Source organism: Pagrus major, chromosome 2 (assembly GCF_040436345.1).
Source record: "Pagrus major chromosome 2, Pma_NU_1.0".
In the NCBI taxonomy this organism is placed as follows: Eukaryota; Metazoa; Chordata; class Actinopteri; order Spariformes; family Sparidae; genus Pagrus; species Pagrus major.
This window is the reverse complement of record NC_133216.1, coordinates 1,608,731-1,629,764: the sequence shown is the minus strand read 5'-3', so window position 1 is coordinate 1,629,764 and position 21,034 is coordinate 1,608,731. Positions and strand designations below refer to the sequence as shown.

The 21,034-nt window shown below is 41.0% G+C and overlaps 1 protein-coding gene across 1 annotated transcript; it reads left to right on the top strand.

Annotated features, from left to right (window-relative positions):
• The first annotated feature begins 194 nt into the window (after window positions 1-194).
• Window positions 195-19,712, top strand: dlc (deltaC). The gene is made up of 10 exons (XM_073481148.1): window positions 195-502; window positions 955-1,197; window positions 1,538-1,598; window positions 1,973-2,230; window positions 3,372-3,563; window positions 6,579-6,748; window positions 6,915-7,131; window positions 15,295-16,033; window positions 16,242-16,356; window positions 18,107-19,712. Exons 1-10 carry the CDS (start codon window positions 452-454, stop codon window positions 18,110-18,112), a joined length of 2,052 nt encoding a protein of 683 aa, XP_073337249.1. The 5' UTR covers window positions 195-451; the 3' UTR covers window positions 18,113-19,712.
• Window positions 19,713-21,034: the final 1,322 nt, after the last annotated feature.

The following is a 21,034-nucleotide window of genomic DNA, read 5'->3' as shown; positions in this document are numbered from 1 at the left end:
GCTCCTCCTGCCTGACGAGAAGTGTCGCTCGTTGGAAGAAAAGTTTCGGTTTGAATGAGCTGAGATTAGCGCGTGCTGCAGCAGGGAGGAGGGTTTGTTCTTCAGGTGGATATTTTTTGCAGCGCCCCCTCCCCCTCCTCCCCCCTCCTCCCCCTCTCTTCCTCCTCGGTATAAAGCTGAGGTGAACCGCAGCTGCCACAGTCCAGAGTTCAGCAGCCGAGCGGATCTTTACTCTCGTTTCTTTTCTTTTTCTCATCAGACCGCCGACGCACACACTCACACACACACTGACTGCTCCTCTGACTTTAACCTGTTTTTTTATTTCCTCCCGGAGAGTTTTTACTTTTTATTTCTTCAGCTCTCTGTTTCCTTTTGGACCCGTTTGGATTTTACGCACTTCTTCACCTTCCTGGACCTCCGGCGCTTTCTGCACTGGACGCACCGTGCCGACATGGCGCGTTTGTTACTGTCGTGTCTCCTGCTGTTTGTTTCAGCGCAGACGGTGAGTAGCACTGACAGCACACTCACAGGAGTCCACATTAACTTTTTTTTACTGTAGAGCCACGGTGGTTTGGTTTTTCTCTGCTGGTTTCTGGGAGCGGGGATGTTTGGAGACGTGCGCTTTTACGCGCAGCGCGCACAGCTTTTCTCCCAGGTTTACTTCATTTCTGTGGGACCGAAATTAGTTAGAATTTAATTTAACATATTTATGAATATCTAACTAGTTAACGGTGCAGTACAGAGAGTCAGGGGTCATAGAGATCATGGATTTCTGCAGAAATACGAGGAGAAATTCATCTTCACTTTTATTGTAACGTTTGCAGCAATGACCAGACTGTGCATGTGTGCATGTTTCTGCTTATTTGCGTGTGTTTACGCATTTTCTTCCATATCTACACTTTATTTTCTCGTATCAGCTGATATTCTGTGTAACACCTCCTCCTGTCCCCTCAGACCCTCTCCTCCGGGGTCTTCGAGCTGAAGATCGACTCCTTCACCAGCTCCCGCGGCGTCTGTCGCTCCCCCTCCCGGGACTGCCAGATATTTTTCCGCGTGTGCCTCAAGCATTCCCAGGACGTCATCGACCCGGAGCCGCCGTGCACGTACGGCACCGCGCTCACCGAGATCTTCAGCGCCGACTCCAACTCCATCTCCGAGAGCGCGCCCATCAGGGTGCCTTTTCACTTCAAGTGGCCGGTAGGTGACGAAAATCACACGCTTTCTGTCCAAAAGTCGGAGTTTAGCACCTCTGGTCCTGCAGTGAGCTGCGTGTCTCATCAACCATCTCTTACATTTACCTGTTTTCAGTCACACTCAGATTACGCACCAACACCGACTTTAATCGCCTTAATAAGCAACTTCTCCCGCTTGATTTAAATTTCTTTCACTTTCTAGACGCGTAAATAGTTTAGAAGGACTGACTGAACCGAGGAAATAAGGAACATGACTGTCCTGCAGGACTGAACACGAACATGCATGTGCAACCATTAAACATCTGATGGATCTGATCATTAATCGACTCTCTGATTTATTTCAGGGAACCTTCTCTCTGATCATTGAAGCGTGGAACGCGGAGACTTCTGGACTTGAATCTACAGGTAAACTGCTGCTGCGGTGCTGCTGCTTCACCGCCAGGCGGCGACAGAGGCGCTGTTTGCCCACTGAAAACACTCACACACCTTCTGGAGACTAGAGGTCATGTCTGGTGAAAGAAAACCAACTTTAACGCAGCAGTTTTTAAAAAACTGTTTTCATTTCTGAAAGTTGTAGTTGTTTGATTTTTGTAGACTTGAGCAGATTTGAACACTCTGTGAGTCTGTTTCCTGCTCAGCCAGATCACTGGAAACTCATTACAGACAAACAGGAAGATTATAGTGTGAAAGGTTTTTGCATGATCTGTTTCAACACATTCTCAGGATGTCAACAAACACACGTCATGAAATTCTCTCCATCCGCTCCCTCCTTCCTCCAGACAACCAGAACAACCTCATCAGCCGGCTGGCGACCCGCCGCAAGCTGACAGTCGGGGAGGATTGGTCCCAGGACGTGCACTTCGGCAACCAGAGCGAGCTGCGTTACTCCTACCACGTAGTGTGCAACGAATACTACCACGGCGAGGCCTGCTCCGCCTACTGCCGGCCCCGTAACGACACCTTCGGACACTACACCTGCGACAACGAGGGGAACCGCCGCTGTCAGGAGGGCTGGAGGGGCGAGTACTGCTCCGACCGTAAGTGTCAAGTTTGCTGTTTGATTACTCCTCAAATCTCATGCACCAAAAACACCAGAATGGTCCTTTAAGGCATCATCACGCTGTTGTGATATTAGTTTGTTAGTTTAATTTGTGTCTTTGCTACATAACAGTGAACTTAAAGTGACTGTATGATACTGGAAAGTATTTCATCTGCAGGGACCTGGTAGGAAGTTTGAGTGCAGCTCTTTCGATGAGTTTGTTGAGACTTGCTTCGTGGTGTTTTTACTTCTCTGATGCTCACTGTGATATTGGTACAGTATAAGGTTTCAAGAAGGGTTTCGTCACTTTGATCCAAGTCAGTGTTTGGTGCAGACAGAAATGACTGTTTCAGAGTTCAGTGTGCTGCAAAAAAAAACACACAAAAGACAAACAAACACAAAAATTGGCTGTAAATTGTTTTTTAACAGTAGTGTTGACCCCTCCTCTTCCTCTCCTCTCCCTCCGTTTCTATTCTAACGTTTCTTCAGATTAGGAGGGAGGAGGTGGAGGTGGGAGGAGGTGGGGGGGTGAAGAATGGGACCCTTGGCGCTTCATTTTTTTGTCCAGTGGCCTTGAAATTGTTAAGTCAAGCAATTGTCAACGCCGTCGCTGGCCCTGGTGGCTGAGCGCTGGCCCTGGTGGCTGAGGAGGACAAAAAAAGATCTTAGAGCTTCTGTCGTTTCAGTGTGTGTGTGTGTGTGTGTTGGCTCTGAGGTCTGCTCCTTTTGTTTTGAGCTCAACAATGGGCCCCCGGTCGGCCCCCAGTCGGCCCCCGGCCCGCCCGCTTTAACAGGGACACGCGCTGGAGCTTAATGTGCGCTGCCTTGCGTGAAAAGAGACGGCATGTGTTGCTTTTGTTGTGTGGGCCAGCTGCTTCGTTTAGTACTTAACAAGCACTTGTAGGGGAGTGTGTGTGTGTGTGTGTGTGTGTGTGTGTGTGTGTGTGTGTGTGTGTGTGTGTGAGTGAGAGGCCCTGAGAGGGGAGGGGAGTTGTTTTGTGATTCGAACGAAGAACATGAGACGCACACACACATGCACTCATAGTAATATTCTCTCCTTCTTCCTCCCCCTTTCTCCCTTTCCCTCTCTTCCTTTGACGTCCCCCCTCCCCCTGCGTTCCCTCTCCTCCTCCCATCAGCCATCTGTGCGGCGGGGTGCAGCGAGGAGCACGGTTTCTGCGACTCTCCCGGGGAGTGTGTGTGCCGGCAGGGCTGGCAGGGCGAGCGCTGCGACGAGTGCGCCCGACACCCCGGCTGCCTCCACGGGACCTGCCAGCAGCCCTGGCAGTGCAACTGCAAGGAGGGCTGGGGCGGCCTGTACTGCGACCAAGGTGGGTTCAAGCTCCAGAACAGCTCGGCCAGGCAGGCTGACTGGTTCATTCACCAGTTCAATTAAAAACACAAGTTTTCTTCAAGTTTTAGGACAAAACAGAAGCATTAACTGTCCAGCTAGAAGTTTGAAACACAAGTGATCGTATTTAAAGCGGATTAACGGACCTACTGACCCACAGATGATGATTTAACTGTCGACAAACTAATCAGTCTGTTTTACCCTTTAAATAACCATCTCTCACATCAGACTGCAGCTGTTGTCTGGTTTGTTCTCGTAATTGGGCTTTGGCTGTGCTAATTAAAATGTTAATTAGATGGTTAATGACCAACTAAAGAAGGCAAACAAATTAATCTTATCGTCGTTTTTTGTTGCATGTTTTTAGCTCATTTATTTTATTGGGTTTTTTTAACCATTCTTCAAGTCGTAGCATCGGATTTTATAACCTCTACCTGATGAATTTTCTGTTTATTTCGTGCAGAAAAGCCTCATCAGACTTTTTGCATGCAAAAAGACTATTCAACAATACATTAATCGTTTGTCTCCTACTTTTTTGTTTATTTTTCCACCAACAAAAGTCATGAATGCAACGTTATTCAAAAGCAAACACACTTTAAGTTCCAGACTTCAAGTCCACCTGCGTTTTCATCTATTACAACTCATCAATAATGCAATGTTTAACCAAGCGAGTTTTGAATCTCTGCTGTTGGAACGGTATTTGAATATTTTAAGATACACTTCATGAACTGGACACATTTAAATTTTGGCAAAATACTTTATTGACATAAATTGCATGAAAACAGTATTTTCCAGGAGGAGAAGTGCACTACAGGTTTATTATTATATAAATTAGATAAATAGCAATTAAGTTGTACAGAGAAATGAGACAATACCTGCAAGATGAAAGGGTAAAAGTAAACCACAGTCGTCTGGGAAATGAAAGAAAACATCCACTAAAAACATCTAGCTCCTGTATAGTTTTACATTTTTGCAGCTTCTTGTTTACAGAATAAATGTAAAACTTTGGGTTCAAACTTATAAAATACTCATTTTTAGATCATATAACCATCACGTGTCACTGGGTTTTACTTTAATGTAAAGTTGTTTATCGTCTGCAAATGTGGAAATGTTGTGTTTTTACGTGTTAAAGGTTTAATGCAAGAACCTTTTTAACCTAAAAAGCTGGATAGAAATACCAAATAATCCATAGCCATAACAGTATTGTAATTCCAATTCCAAACTGCAGTTTCATGATTTGCATTCCTCATGTCCTGTATCTTTACACTGTACACATGTCAGGATGTTTGAATTGTATTTAAAAGTATTTAAATCCCCAAAGATTTTAAATGCCTCTCAAAAAGAACTACTGTAGAAGTAGCACAATATTAATGTTTTGTCCTAGATGATTTTTTTAGTTCACTGGTTATGAAACTTCATGTGGAAGCACTTAATCCCTCAACACAATATGCCTCCTCATCTGTTCAGATGACCTGTGGTGTACCTCAGGGCTCTATCCTCAGCCCACTTCCATTTTCCTTTTTCTTCACCAGATTATTAAATTGCTGCAGGTGTATATCTGACATCGCTAACCTGATGATGAAAATAGAACTTTTCAATAAGGTCCAGGTTATTCATGTGTGCTTAAATGCAGTGTCAGTCCTGCAAAGCTACAACTCTGATTCCAAAAGAGTTTGGACGCTGTGCAAAACACAAGATAAACAGAATGTGATAATTTGCTAATCCTCAGACACATACTCAATTTAACAGTACAAAGACAATATAATTAATGTTTTACCTCATCAACATGTTTCTAAATATTAGCTCATTCTGAATCTGATGGCAGCAACAGATTTCAAACAAGTTGGAACAGGAGCAACAGAAGATTGATAAAGTTGTGTAATGCTCCAGAAACACCTGTTGGGAACATTCAGGTTAGTTGGTAGTATGGTGATGGTATCATGATTGAAAGGTTCAGTCAGTCACAAGAAAGAATGAGTCAAGGTTCAAAGAAGATTACTGCGTGGGCTCAGGAACACTTTCAGACTCAGTTCAGTTGTAAATGTTTGTAAAATCTGTTTTTATTCATGTTTTTCACAGCGTCCCAACTTTTTGGGAATCCATTTGTAGTAGTAAACTAGCCTTGATGTTTTAACATAACCTGGAAACCATCATATGTGATTGGTCATCCCAAATACTGCTAACAAACTAAAAACTAACCAGTGTCTCAGTGTCGATCCATGTTCTTGTCCTTCTTTCCTGAATGAGATCTCTGAGACTCTTCAGTCTCGTCCCTTAGTGCGTGGATGATTTTGAAGACAGCTTTTATAGTTTCTGCCATAAACTGTTTTAGATCGTTTATTATTGTACAAGAAATCTAACATTTGTTTTAAAAGTTGCTTTACACATTATCTTGTCCCTATTTTTAGGGTTGTCTTTCCGGCCTGAAGTTAATTCTGGTTTGATCAGGTGGTCTTGAATGAGCTGAACCAAGACCAGCAAAGTGAATACTATCAGAACTCTGGCAACACACTAATGTTTGTCCATATAAGTTATATAACAAGGGAAAGTAGAACTCAAAGTTTGACCAGATAAAGACATGCAGTGTGTTTTGTTCTCACTCTGTTAGCAGAGTTTGTAGGTTTTAGATTACACTGAGTGCTCAACCCTAAAAATCTGAGATCTGCTGATCAGGAAAGACAAAGACTCTTGAAATGTTTGTAAAACCTTCACCAAACATTCTCATTTCCTTTAAAATATCTTCATTTCTTCAGACAAAACACAAAGCTTTCTAATCACTGTTTCAACACTGAATTTCAATCAACTTAACAGCTTTGTGGATTGTTCTGTAGATGAGATATTAATGCTTTGCAAGAAAATTATTTTACACTACAACCATCCGAAGACATCGACATGATCTCCTGTCTTACCACCAGCTTTATTTTAACAAAAGACAGCATCGTTTGGGGAAAAACTTTATTATTTTTTTTACACCTCTCATCCTGTTTGTTAACTCCAGATCTGAACTACTGCACCAACCACAAGCCGTGCCGCAATGAAGCTTCCTGCACCAACACCGGCCAGGGCAGCTACACCTGCACCTGCCGACCCGGGTTCACCGGCAAAAACTGCGAGATCGAGACCAACGAGTGCGACAGCAACCCCTGCAAGAACGGCGGCAGCTGCAAAGTAAGTCACGATTACTTTTAGAGCAGCTTTCATCAAGTTTTGGTCATTTCTCTAATAGCTTATTTTTCCAGAATCTTTCTGAAAGACTGCAGAATACACAAACTACTAAACAAAAGAGATTACAAATGAGCTGGACTCATGTCTTCATCTTGGTTTCTTCCTCCAGGATTTGGAGAGCGATTATTCCTGTGAGTGCCCTCAGGGCTTCTATGGGAAGAACTGCGAGATCAGCGCCATGAGGTGCGCAGACGTGCCGTGTTTTAATGGAGGAACCTGCGACGAGAACGTCGCTGGTGGTTACACCTGCCGCTGCCCGTCCGGATTCACCGGCTCCAACTGCGAGAAGAGGATCGACAGATGCAGCAGCAACCCCTGTGCTAACGGTACGAACCACCTGCAATGACTTCACATCCAAAATAATCCAACTTCCACTCACATACTCAACTTCACAGTGGAATGAGTTTGAAATAAAGTCATTTCTGCTGATTTGTATTTTTCTGTATGCTGCAGTCTTGTATGTGAACTATGACATTGTTCATGTTCATATAAGTGAGCATTTGATAAGTTTCAGCCATAGAAGAAAAAATTATGTCAAATTTTAAATGCAAAATATGACAGCCATGAACTCGGGTGTGCAGGTTGTAATGAAAACAGATTTGACATATGACCGAGTGCAATATCCAAAACACGCTGCAATCTTTAGATAAGGGTCAAATGAAATGAAGCATGGTAGCTATAAATCATATTCTCCAGATGTAAAATAAAATGCTTCACTGGTACAGAGTCACATTATCATCATTTTAAAACATTTTTCAGTGAAAATTGCAAAACAAAAAAGATGATTCCCACTAAATGTCCACCACAATATGAGTTTTTATATATTGTTCAGCTCTATTTGGAAATCTTGTCTGAGGTGGCACCTGGAACCAGTTGCACCAAAACCCCAAATTCAGTACTCGTCATTCTTTAGTCTGGAAGGAAATCTGTGACATCATTTCCTGCTTTTCATTTGTTTATCACCGCGGCCAGAGTGTACCTGTTTGCCTCTGATTTGTAGTTTGTGCTTACTGAAATAATCTGATGGTTAACAAAGAATAAAAACATGGAGCAGACATGTGAGAGACACTCCTGTCCTGTCACAACTTGCCAGCTAGATTACATTTTTACCTGAGCCGCAGAACAACAGCCCAGCGTCTGATATGAAGACATGAAGCTCAGTGGAGACAGCTGATACGACTCAGTGAGACTTGGTGATGTCCTAGATGTTCAGACTTGCAGGCGGCCGCCGTTCAACCACTTCATGTAATCAGTTTTTCCTTCATTCTCAGTGAAGCAGCTCCAGATGTTTATGCATCTCTAGAATCTTTTTGTGGCTCGCATGAACTTGATGTTCTGGTCAAGGACATAAGAATGAGATATTTGGTTTGTGCCTGAGGGGAGACGTTTTTGCAAACAAGAGGTGAAATCACCGTACGGCAGCAGAGTGAACCAGTAAGATATTAAGGTGTTTAATACCCTTTTCACACTGGACAGAAACTAATGGACACCCACTAACATCTGGCTTTTGTCTTTGAAACACGATACCCAATTGACGCGCTAATTTTTGCCCCTTTTCAGCCTCGATGCTATGGTGTGAGTCCTGGATGTTGGCGCGAAAATAGTTCCAGTTGACGTTGAGTTTAAAAGAGAGACTGAAGTGAAATACATTATAAAAAGTAACGACTGTGACATGCTGCTTTCTACTATAAAGGTAGTTTGTGTCTGCATGTGTAAAAGTAATCATCCAGTCAGATTGATCAGCTGGAAACATGATGCTGTAGAGTTTGTGCAGTTGTGAGTGTAACAAAAACGTGTAGGATTGATTTAAAGTTTAGACAGTTGTAGATGAAGAGTCCTTAATCTCCTCAAGATTTAAATAAAGGTTGAATGAATGAATCAGAAGCAGCTCAAGTGTCCTGCTGGATGAACAAAGAGTAAAGCTTCAGGTTTCATGTCAAGTGTTGATCATTTAGGAGGCGTGGATTATTTCATCATTTATCCACTTTTTGTTTGGTTTGACTTCGGATCAGAACCTTAGCTGCGTGTCACCACCTCTCTCTCTCCACCTGTCGATCTCTAAATAAAGCAGAAATATCCCATAATTCATCTTTAAACAACCAGAACTGACAGCCTTAGTGAGCAGCTTAAACAAAAGTAGTGTCACTCAGTCGAGGCATGAGAAAAGATAGGCAGCATCCATGTAGGTGTTGAGTTTCAGGTCAGTAGCATGTCAACGTCCTTTTCTCTGGTAGTTAATCTGTTTGTAGATCTTAACTCTCACTGACTGGATCCACCTGCTGCAGGTTGTTTGAACACATTCAGATGTTCAGAGAGATATTTTCACAGTTCACCAAACACAACAGTGTGTACCATCATGAGTGTTTCTTCACACGGTCCTGTTGTTGTGAAACCATCCCAATGCTCCAATAACCTTTATTGTTTATCTGCAGCTCTGTGAAACTGCAGTTACTTTGCTAGACGCTGGTATATTCCAGGTTATCAGTCAGTTAATAATTTATTTATACACCGCAGTTCATCCAATGCCAATCAATATCAAGGTATTTACAAGAGCAAGCTGATGTAATGATTAAATGATGCCACGGTGGAGGGTTACAGTCAGAGAGAACAACCAGAGGAGTGTTTTCAGATTGTAAATCTTCACAAACAACTTCATGACAGAAATCTAATCTGCTTCATTCCTGCAAACTTGTCACTCGTCAATCAGATCTCTCACGTGAATTGTATAGATGTGGAGGGTTTTAAATTTGGGCGTTTACCAGGAAATTTTTCTCTGTAAACTTGAGGTTAGCTTTTATTTTCAACATTATCGTGCAGTGTTACTTTTGTCATGTTTGGACTTGGAATGTTTGGAGGCAACAGTGCGGCACTTTCTTGGCTCAAGCTAAATTGAATTTCGTGAGACAGATTGTCCATGGCATGCAAGAGTTTGGCGTGAGTTCATTTCAGTTATCTGTAGCCTGAGCAAATAAAGTGCCGGTGATGGCAGAGTTGAACTTTTGGCGTCGTGGCCAATAGAAATGAGGCAGACAGCCTGGCATTGAAGACAAAATGGAGGAAAGGCTCGTATTGTATCAAAGCCTTGGGAGGTCTCATCTTGGAAACAACAGCAGGCATATCAGGTGTGTCTTACCAGGTAGCCGACATAATAAACATAGCTTAGGTTTGTTATAAAGTGTTCCTCGTCAAATGTGAGCTAAACTCAGCGGCGAGTGTTGTCTGAGTGGCCTTTACAAAACAATGCAATATAAATAATGGCTGACTGTTCAAAGCCACCTTCCTGATATGTCATATTAACTAAACTAGCTAGCATTAGCATGCTTCTTGGCATTTCTCAACTCAGTTACTTGTGGTGGAAAGTAACTAAGTATATTTACAAAAAGACAGTACTTAAGTACGTATTTCAGGTACTTTATTTGAGTATTTCTATTTTCTGCTCATTTCTATGTCTACTCCAAATGTTGTACTCTTTACTTAACTACATTTATATGACAACATTAGTTACTCGTTACTTGGCAGCTTCAGATGAACAAAACAAAATATTATCAATAAATACATTAATTATCTCAAATATCTGACATTATTAAATCAATAAGACTTCATTGATCTAATTCAGAAGATCACCAGCAGTATGTATATTAATATATAAAATAAGAAATTTAAATCAGTTTGGCATTTAACATTACAGCAATGAACACACTAATGAATTAAAAATTTTAGTTCAATCACATATTTATAACTTAAAATAAGAATTTATATCATCTTTTACTTATAGAGTATTTATTTTTTTACTAATTTGTATAGCACATTTCATACAGATTAAAATGTACATGAATACATATTTAAATGCATGTAAAGGAAAAACTATATACATACCTACCAACACAAAGACAGAGAGTGAGAGAGACGGACAAATAGAGAAAGAGATAGAGGTGCTAGCTAACCATCGGCTTGAGAGAACATGTGGGTTTTAAGCTTGTTTATATGAGATGGCACAGCTGTGGTACAACGTGTGTCATCAGGTAGTTTGTTTCCTGACAATCTAAAAGAAAGAAGAAAAAACTTAACTCCAGACACACCTGATTTTAGTTTTATATCATGTCACCTTGTTTGCTCGTCTAAAGTTTTAATAAATCTATGGACTAAAACAGACATGTGTTCCCTTTTTAATAGTTTCTTATATGAAAGAGGGCTTCATATGTGTTGCACTTGTGTCAAGTTTGCTATTAGTGCTTTATTTTATCCTAAATGAGCTTCAACAGATTCAGTAAGCTTGTGTCATCAGGAGAAACACAGATGTACAGTTGTGTGTCATCTGCATAAGTGTAGACATTTTAACTAAATCTACTGGTGACGGTATACGAGTTAAAAGAGGAGTGGGCCAAGAGTTGAGCCCTGTGGGATGCCGCATTTATGCTGCAGTTACATTAGCTGATCCGTCAGATAAATTTAAGACTGTTGTAGCACCCCGGTCTGAAAGACAGATACATTGTGTGCATTAGTGTCGGTGCACAGGAAAAGTAAAATTTGGACAAACAGATTGAAAACAGAATTAAAAAAAAACAGTAAGTGATCGTTGGTCGTATCAAACATTAAGATTCAGTTCTGGTTCAGATAAAGTTAAGAACACTTTCCGTGTGAATATCTTACTGCTGTCACGTCTAATGTCTTATTACATCAGAGCAGATTGTCATGTAATAACACTAATAATCTGCCATAAAAATATAAAAGGATAACGATTACCTTAGTTTAAAAGCCACTGGTAATAACAAGGACTAATGTGTTGGCGCTGATCCATGTTAAACAAAGTTCACTGACTCAAGTCAATGACCCTCTTATCAGTGTGAAATGTCAGATAGAAATGGGAGTGAGAGAAGACGGTGTTCTTCATAAAATCTGTTGTTGCTCAAAGAGGCTTTTAGGTTTCACATGAATGTCCATGTTCTTGGTCTCTTTGTGAGTCTCTGCAGGATGTTTGTGTGCAACCCATCAGCAAACACTTCTGCACATCCAAAATATTGTATGAAGGTACAATAATTACAAGAGAAATGCTTTCATTTTCAAGCAAGTTTTGCTATCTGAACACAAACATTTACAGGAAATCATTCAGTCATTTTGTGGAGGAGAAATTAAAGCATTGGATCAAAGTTCAGTTGGTGCACAGGCTGACCAACTGGAGAGGCTTTAAGTAGATTTGATTTGAGTTGTGAGGGGGTTGTAACTTTGCCCAGCATCAGTCCTGTGTGTACATCAAACATCATGAGTGCTTTGAGCGTTTCAGATGTGATAAAACTTGAATTTACAGGTTGACAGGAAGGAAATGAAACGATAAAAGTTTATGTTTCAGCTGATGAAGAAAGAAAGAGAAAATTAAAGAGAATAAGAAAATTCAAGGCTATTAGCATTAGCATATGAGCACAGATTGATTGATTAGCTTCTTAGAATTGAGACTTGATTGATCAAATTGCTTCGATTCTTGTTTTTGGATGTAAGTTTAGAGATGTTTGGGTTTAAAGCCTCACATCCAACTTGTGTGTGTCTGTATGTGCGTGTGTTTGTGTGTCAGAGGGCAGATACACTCCTGTATTGTCACGTAGGAGCCTCTGGACGTGTCTTATCACCAACACAAACATTTCACTCATTGTTGCCGGCGTAAACAAGCCTGTTTGTTCACCCTGGAGACGCTCTCAGTCTCTGTTTTTTCTTTACCAGGTCTTGTCTGGTTGTTTCGGGCAGCAATCCAGCGCTGTTGTGGCTGAGAAATGCTGCCAGAGACAGCTCGTTGCTCTCTGGTCCTCTTATGAGCCTCTCATGATGTTTTAATGATTATTTAGCCCGTGGCACCTCGCAGTGGCACGCCAAATTTATGGTAACCTTGTTAACCTCGTTTATTACTAATTCCATTGTCTTTACATCACTGCAGAGCATTTTCCAGAATATACCATCAGCTTTTAGATTGATTTCCCTTCCTCCAGGCAGCCGTGACTCGACAGAGACTTGAAACTTACTGCCTAGCAATAATCAATCATAGTCAACACTGTGCTGAGCTTTAAATTCACATGACTTTCTTCCAAATCTGTCACGTAGGATTGTTGTTGCTGGCTTAGTTTTCTAGGATGTCTAGGATGTCTGATTTTCCTACCAGCTTATGAATTCACCATGCAGGTTGGATTTCACATAAATCTGAATCAATTTGTGTTTTTTACAAAAATAAATTGAGCAAAATGTTTATTGCAGTGGATTTGCTCTCTGCAACAGGTTTCATCAGGATTTGTAGAAACAAAAAAAGCAAAATCACATGAATTTAACATTTTGGTGTCACTGTTCATCAGGACAAAGATTATTAGAATTCTTTAAAACTCAAAGGATCATAATGCTTTTCAAAAACAACCAGATTTTTAGTGAGGAAAGAAGGATGCAGACTCTCAGGCTTTAAATCACCTGTTCTCAGACCTTTTTTATGGGAGCAGACAGATAATCAGGATCAGACGGCTCCAGTCACAGAACTGGGCATCACAAAATAAAACTTTATCACTCAAAATTACAATTACCACACAGTTATCGCCAGCCTGCTGCACAGAGTCGTCTCCGAGGGTCCCAGTTCAGCCCTCGAGTCGTCCCTCAGGTCCTCATTAGCGTGTAGAAACCACCGCCTGCTTATCTTCAATCTGCAATCATTCCTGCCTCTCAGTGAGCCCGACGGGGAGGGAAAAAATGCTTGTTCTTGCTGTGCTCTGTTTGCAGTGTTGCAACACATGACAACCAAATATGGAGCTGATTCAAGAGTTTGTGTGAGTGTGTAGCCTTCAGTTTGAGCTACAGCATGTCGCTTCAAATCGACCCTGGCGGTCCTGTGTATACTTCTTCAGAAGTTCAGTCTCTGCAGCCTCACCTTTCTCAGTGAGGTCAAACAAACGGTTTTGGTTTGCAAGATTGAAGTTACAACAGCAAAACACAAAATGATCAGTCGGTCAGTGAGCCAGTTATGCTTTTTCTTGGCGTGTTTTCTTCATTAACAAATCTCCTCAGTGTGGTCTGCAGTAGTCTCTGCTGGCATGGAAACCTCTCAGGATATTTCTAATCACACACACGCACATTCCTCTCCTGGTGTTTGGCATGTGTTGTGAGGAAGTGTTGTGATAAACACATTGTTATTCTCTCCTGTTATGTCTTCTCGGAGACTCTGGGGGACTAAAACCAATGATAACCAACAAGTATCTCACTTTTTTTGTTTAACTTTTACTTGAAAAGTGTGTTCAGCTCTAAACTCTATTTTCAGACTGAAACACTGTTGATGCAGTTGATTACAACATACAGGACTTTGAACAGACGTGGCAGAGACACTGGCCTCCACTTGGCCCTGATCCCCGGTCCCCATCTTTTTCAGTTTACTCACCATTAAACAGCAGATAAAATATGTAAACATGTGCTTATGAGTCCTTCCCACATGTCTTTGTGACTCAGTTGTGTTAGTCCATTGAACAGCACTAAGTAGTCTTTATTCTATATATATATTCTATATATCTTATCATCCCTGCAACAAAACCGCACCGCAAGCTAGCAAAGTACAGTCCTGCCTTCAGCGAGTGATTTCCAGCTGTGACTATACCATGTACTTATTTTAAGTCATCTAGTTTCTTTTCTGTCTCTCTTGCTGTTCTTCTGAGATACTTTTTGGTCTGGATCCTGAGGCCTGAGGGCATGGTTCAGTATGGATGTGAATCTTGGATTAATTTACAAAATTGAATCATCATGTTGTGAAATAATAAAATAAAAATTCCCTAAATCTTGATGCAGAGTTACAGTAAAAACAGACAAGACAGATTTGTGCTGTGTTTGACTCAGAAGTGCTATGATTGGTTTAAGGAAGAGCGACTGATTTAAAATCGATAACTTTCGCCTCCATTGGGTGAAATCCCACAGGCTGTGACTTCGGTCATTATAAGTAGTGTAACTGTGAAACTGGGCATGCTTGTCATCATAGAAATAGATCATCAGGTTGTGATGCTTATTGCAACTTCAGTAATATTTGCTGTCTTCACTTCAACGCATGATCATTCTTAAAAATGAGACACAGCGAGGCGGCTGCATCAGAGCCAAAGTAGCACATTTTTAAGTTAATTTAATCCAGATCCAAAAAAAATGATCCTGTCCGTGACACAAAACTCTGAGATCTGTGATCCGTCGCACTCCTGCTACTTAGCTTTATCAAAAGTTGTTAATTTGTCTGGTGAAAGTGTCTAATTTCCATTATTGTGTCCAGCAGATTCTTATCAAGTGCTTGAATCAATTATATTGCATTAATGCATTAAATGAACAGATCATTTGTCTTTATTTGATTGTCTTGAACAAAACAGATTATAGATTGCAGCATAAAATTAACATCTTTGTGTGATGTGATCAGATGTTTTGCTCAACAGTACTAAGATCTGTCCTGCACAGCCAGTCTTCTGTGTTAGTAACTCAAACCTCTCTCTGTGTCTCTGCAGGCGCTCAGTGTTTGGACCTTGGTAAACGTCACGTCATGTGCCGCTGTCTGCCCGGTTTCACCGGCTCTCGCTGTGAGACCAACATCGACGACTGCGCCGGGAACCCCTGCCGCAACGCCGGCACCTGCATCGACGGCATCAATGACTTCACCTGCACGTGCACACTCGGCTTCACCAGCAAGGACTGCTCCGTGCGCACCAGCCCCTGCGACCACTTCCCCTGCGACAACGGTGGCAAGTGTTACACCCACTTCACGGGCCCAGTGTGCCAGTGTCCACCAGACTTCATGGGTGCACGCTGCGAGTACTCCGTCGGCAAGCCAACGCAAAAACCGCCCAATCCCGAGGTGTCTCCGGCGCTGATTGCCGCAGTCGCCCTCGGCCTGGTGACACTGGCCCTGCTGTTGTGCGCCGCCATCCACATTCTGCGTCAGCTCCGCAGGGGCAGAGCGCTAACAGCCATGGCCACGTCGGTGAAGAACGACCTGGAGACGGTGAACAACCGCAACGCGGTGATCGGCGGGGGTGGACCCAATAACGGGGGCCTACCAGGAGCACCGCTGGGCAGCCTGAGAGAGAAGGAGGCCTTCCTCCTCCCTGGAGGACATCTGAAAGTGTCCAACAAGGATGCAGCGCTGGTGGAGAAGGGTGGCGACAACATGTCCATGTTTAAAAACAAAATGGCCGACTATAACCTGGCGAAAGAGGAGCAGCACCTGGGCAAGAACAAGTTTGACCTGTAAGGACCTGATAATGTTTTTTATGTGCGTGTGTGTGTGTGTTTACATCCTTTTACCTGGTCTGTTGTGTGAAGACAAATCGCAGCATGTTTGTCGTCTCTTATCTGATCAGTTCTGCGTTCACACACCATCACAAAGTATTTCTGTAGATCTTTGTTGTTGCCGTGGTACCAACCCTCCCTCTCTCCCCCTCTCTCTCTCCAACAGTAAGAAGTGCGACTCGTCCATCATCGTCCCTCCTCTCAGTTTTGCAAAGGACAGTCTGTATCAACCTGTGTTCATCATCCCAGAGCAGATGGAGCAGTGTGTGTTCGCTACTGAGGTGAGGACACGTTTACCAACACAACTACACACAAACACGTGTGTCTGTGTATTTATGTATATTTATTTTTGCTCGGTCCAAGACAGACAAACTCATCTCTAGTTTTTGATTTTTCGTTATTTTTCTGGATGAAAATTGTGACACTGGACAGAACCGGTCCATGCAGCGAGACAGTAAACATATAAGAGAGAAATAAGATGATTATTGTTCACAAATTAGAAAACATCAAGTTTTCTCAAACTTGAAAACTCTGAAAGAGATCGACAGGATGCTTTAAACCTCCTGTTGTTTTGTTAAACTTTATAAGAACCTCATCGCCTCAATGATGAGTTTAGGTGAGGAACTGTTTTTTGTGAAATGGACCCTTTGTCCTCATTTATGGCCAAGATACCCAGGGCCCGGCTCTACCTTCAACAGAGCGCATCCATTCTAATCAACCAAAGCTGCTGCAATGACTCCTCTCCATTTTTACGTGACAGGTCGAATGTTTTTATCTGAACTGTGTAAAAAACAAATACATTTATTAAAATAAAGACATCATAATACCAGAGGCAATGTGATGCAGCAGAGCAGCCTTGTTGATCACATTGCACATTGGAATAAATCAATCAAATCAATGTATAACAACAATCCTGTAGTTAAAACAATATAGTTAATGAACTAACCAGATGAAATAGCGTACACGTCCAAAGCCTGCACAACAACTGCATTATAACTTGGAAAAACAAGTTTTACAAAATGTTTTACAATAAATTAAATTAGATTAACTTGTTGGCTTGCTGTCTGCACACTAAACCATTTACTATCTGCATATAAAAATGCAGAAAATTATGAAATCAGAAAATAACTGATATCAACCTTTTTGGATTGTTAAGGTATTGATTACAGCACTCGACTGTAAACAGCTGTACAGTGCTAAACAGGTGTTGTATGGTTGAAGCTGTTAATTAATTATCAAGCCAAGATTACAGTGGTATAATATTGTTATTGGTCTGATAATGAATCTATTTACCCACATTTTGTCATCTTTAAGATAAAGACTTTGCGTTTTTTGCTTTTTGTCACAAATGTTCAGGAATACACAGATAGAGAGTACAGAAATGTCTTAATCATATTGATTTAAATCTAAATACTGATTTGAACATATATACTAAAACAGCAAAACATCGGTCTCATGTTAATCTCCAGTTATGTATAGATGTTGGGGGTGTGGCTGAAATAATAATACTATAATAAGTCACTTCTCATAATTTCAATAGACAGAACTCAAATTAAAAGTAATATACAAAATAATAACAATTATATTCCTTTTCAAACTGGTCAGAACTTCACGGTTATTTGTTTTTCCATTTCTTGCTGATTGGTCATATTCAAAGTTGCTTCATGTGTGAAAAACTGCTCTTAAGTAATACATGCAAGTACATATCCATAACCATGTAATGAAGAAATAAGCTGTAAAATTATCAGTTTGTTCCAAAAAGGCTAAACGGCAACATGACACGAAAACAAAGGGAATGATAAGAGTGCTTTGTGATATCGAAAATCTTCTTTTTCTGGTCAAATTATTCATCAAAATTTATATATGAACATGATCAGTCTTTATAATGTGACTCTGGAACTTTTTCTTAAAAGAAGTCTTTCCATATACATCATCCTGTTTTATAAATGATGGCATGTATTTTTAATTCGACAGAGATGACGTAAACCCATACGCTGATGACTAACCGCTGTTTCTCTGTCTTGTTCTCAGGTATAACCTCCAGTATTCAGACCGCCAGCGGAGGAACTTCAATGCTAAAGGCCTGAAACGTTTTCTGTCCAGGACAGCTCACCCAGAGGATCTATTCTACACACATTGTTTTATTTAATATTTATTACTGCTGCTCAACGGAAAGAAACAAGAGAAAAAAGACCTGTTTTTTATTCTTTTCTCCTTTGATATTGACAATGTTCGGATCACATTGACTCTGAGAAGAGTGAACAAGCAGGACGAGGAGAGAAAAAAGGAAAGACTGAATGTCTGGCATCATTTGCACTATTTATCTTTTTTTATATTCTTTAAATCTTAATATAATATTTCTGTCCGTGTATCTGAACTTTCGTTGGATCAAACGTGAATGAGAGGACGTAAAGAATTGGAACCGTCCACCAATCGGAAAGACCGGTGCCTTAGCTGTGCTCCCTAATCATTGTGGCCACCGTTTCCTGTTTCCTTCAAAATAAGATGTCAATCAAATCATCAGAGGACCTGCTTACAGGAACAGGAGACAGAACATTTTATTTTAGGTCAAACAAGCTGAACTTTCCAACAGATGTGGAGCGTTCGTGAGTGGCTTTCTATCATCACTCTGTCCATTTTATTTGATTCTTTGTTTTCTTTGGAAGTTTAAAGTGGCCTGAGAAGAAGAACGTCAGCAGCCTTACAATCACAAACCAACCCTATGAACTCTGAAGTGCCTCCTCTTATTAAACAAACTGCAACAGGACTCAGAAGAAGCAGAATTAGTTTCTTCTGAAAGCCTGTGAGGGTTTTTATTTGTATCTCATGTTCAAATCCTGCCTGTAAGAGCCCAGAAAACCCATTCAGCTCCACTGGAACCAGCATGGAATCAATCCAAGACCCAATCCCAATATCCAGTCATATCCCATATCTCCTTTTAATTCCTGTCCAAAGGAGGTCTCAGGTGAATCACGGAGAGTTTGTACCTCTGTCAACAATCAGCTGTTTTCACCTCATGAACAGATAATCTACTTTGACAATTTTTAAGACATAAAAGAAAAGTCAAACATGTCACAGTCTGGATGAAGGTCCAGCCGAGCTGGATTCATCTCACAGATCAGTTTGTCCGTTTGTCTTCCTGTGATTTTACTTCCTTTTTTAGCCCATTGTTGTAAGTTTTTCCATTAATCAAAAAAACTTGCTGCCTTCATCAATCTCTGCTGTCACAGCAAGAAAACAGGAAAACAGTAAAAACACCCGCTGCTACACTGCAACATTCCCAAGACTCAACCTGAGGTCTGAACACAGAGCAGCGGGTGTTTTCATTTAACTTTTACAATAGTGAAGGACTCCAAAGAGAGTTTTTATAATGACATCTTTTTTAAGTCCATTTGATACCAAAAATATGTGTTTTTGCTGTGTAGTCGTGTCTTTGTACTATCTTCGTTAATTTAAGAAAACAATGCAATGTGTACATATCCTCCAGAAGATAGTTTTCTTATTTAAGTTTGCCCTTTGTAAATAATTTTGTATTTATGAAAGAGAATTGTATATATGTCTATGTTAATGTGCCTAATGTCTCAGTCAGAATCAAGAACTATATTTTTTCATAAATAAATTTGAAAAATAACATTAATGATACTGTGTTGTTTCACTTTTCTTTCACTTCATCCTTTTCATAAGGATCTGTTTGTTTACACACTACATACAGTATATGTCTAATGATATAAGAAAGTGGTGAATGAGAACCACAGTGCATTTCCTTTCTGTATCAGGAGGCGAGGAAATCTATTGTTTAATTTCCTTTGGTGAGTCCCTGGAACACATTTTGGCACTGCTCAGGAAATAAGTGCTGTCACTTGTGATAGGTCAAGTATTTGTGACATCGCAACAAGGAAGACCACAACAAGCAGAACATCTGGTAACAAGACAAAACTACCGGTACAACAGAGCAGAGAACATTTTAAAAGACATAAACAGGATGATGGACGAATAAAGAGCCACAACAGAAGAACTGTGAAGTGGTTTGAGGTCGGTGCCACAGATTCTTGTTTTGATGTAAAACTAATGTACTGTTTCCACTGCATAGCTCAGCTCAGCTCACCTCAACTTTATTTTTTGGTTTTCCTGGTAGTTTTTCTGGTAATCACCTTGGTCAAAGTTCCAACCACTGATTGGTCAGAGAGAATCGTCACTTGACTGCAATTTTGTATCCATTCGACTTAGATCTTTTAAAATGGTAGCCCACAAAAACGTGTGTTTGGTTGCAGATGACAAGACCTCAGGAGGAAAAGATGTCCTCCACTGTTCCTGTGCGTTTTTGTCGTGTTGAAGATGATCACCTGGCGTCACTATGACGATCAACTAAAGAGTCCCGCCTACTTTGAGAGGTACCAGCTGCAGTCAAAAAACAAAAGTGAGAAAAGTATCTGGTACCATTAGCGTGTTGTGTCGAAGGAAGCCGAGCTATATCATGCAGTGGAAACACTTATTGGCAAATTTATTACCCTAAAAAAACGTGCTGAAAAATAACAATAATACTCAATTACAAGCGAAAAGATGCACAAGGCCGAACATGTTAGCTGGACCAATCACACGACATTATCATATTTGTATTATTAACACAGTATTAACATTTCATTTTTTTATATCATGGTTATTTTGAATATCACAACATCGTTACACTTCTCATCAATAACCTGGTTGGACAACAGGAGCAATAATGTCAAGTGTGAATAAAAAGGCCTCTGATTGGTTCTTACTCCCAAACACTCGCAGTTATCCAGTTTAACCAGCTCTCTGCACCTGCTGGTAAGCCCTTTGGTCATGGTGTGTGTGTGTGTGTGTGTGTGTGTGTGTGTGTGTGTGTGTGTGTGTGTGTGTGTGTGTGTGTGTGTGTGTGTGTGTGTGTGTGTGTGTGTTTGCTAACGTTCAGTGAATTGTAACAACATTGAACAT

Bases quoted from the DNA above. Each gene is read 5' to 3' on its own strand.
- dlc (XM_073481148.1), top strand. From the start codon at position 452: ATGGCGCGTTTGTTACTGTCGTGTCTCCTGCTGTTTGTTTCAGCGCAG. The intron at 503-954 runs GTGAGTAGCACT...CTGTCCCCTCAG, and splicing joins TGTTTGTTTCAGCGCAGACG to ACCCTCTCCTCCGGGGTCTT. The intron at 2,231-3,371 runs GTAAGTGTCAAG...TCCTCCCATCAG, and splicing joins GGGCGAGTACTGCTCCGACC to CCATCTGTGCGGCGGGGTGC.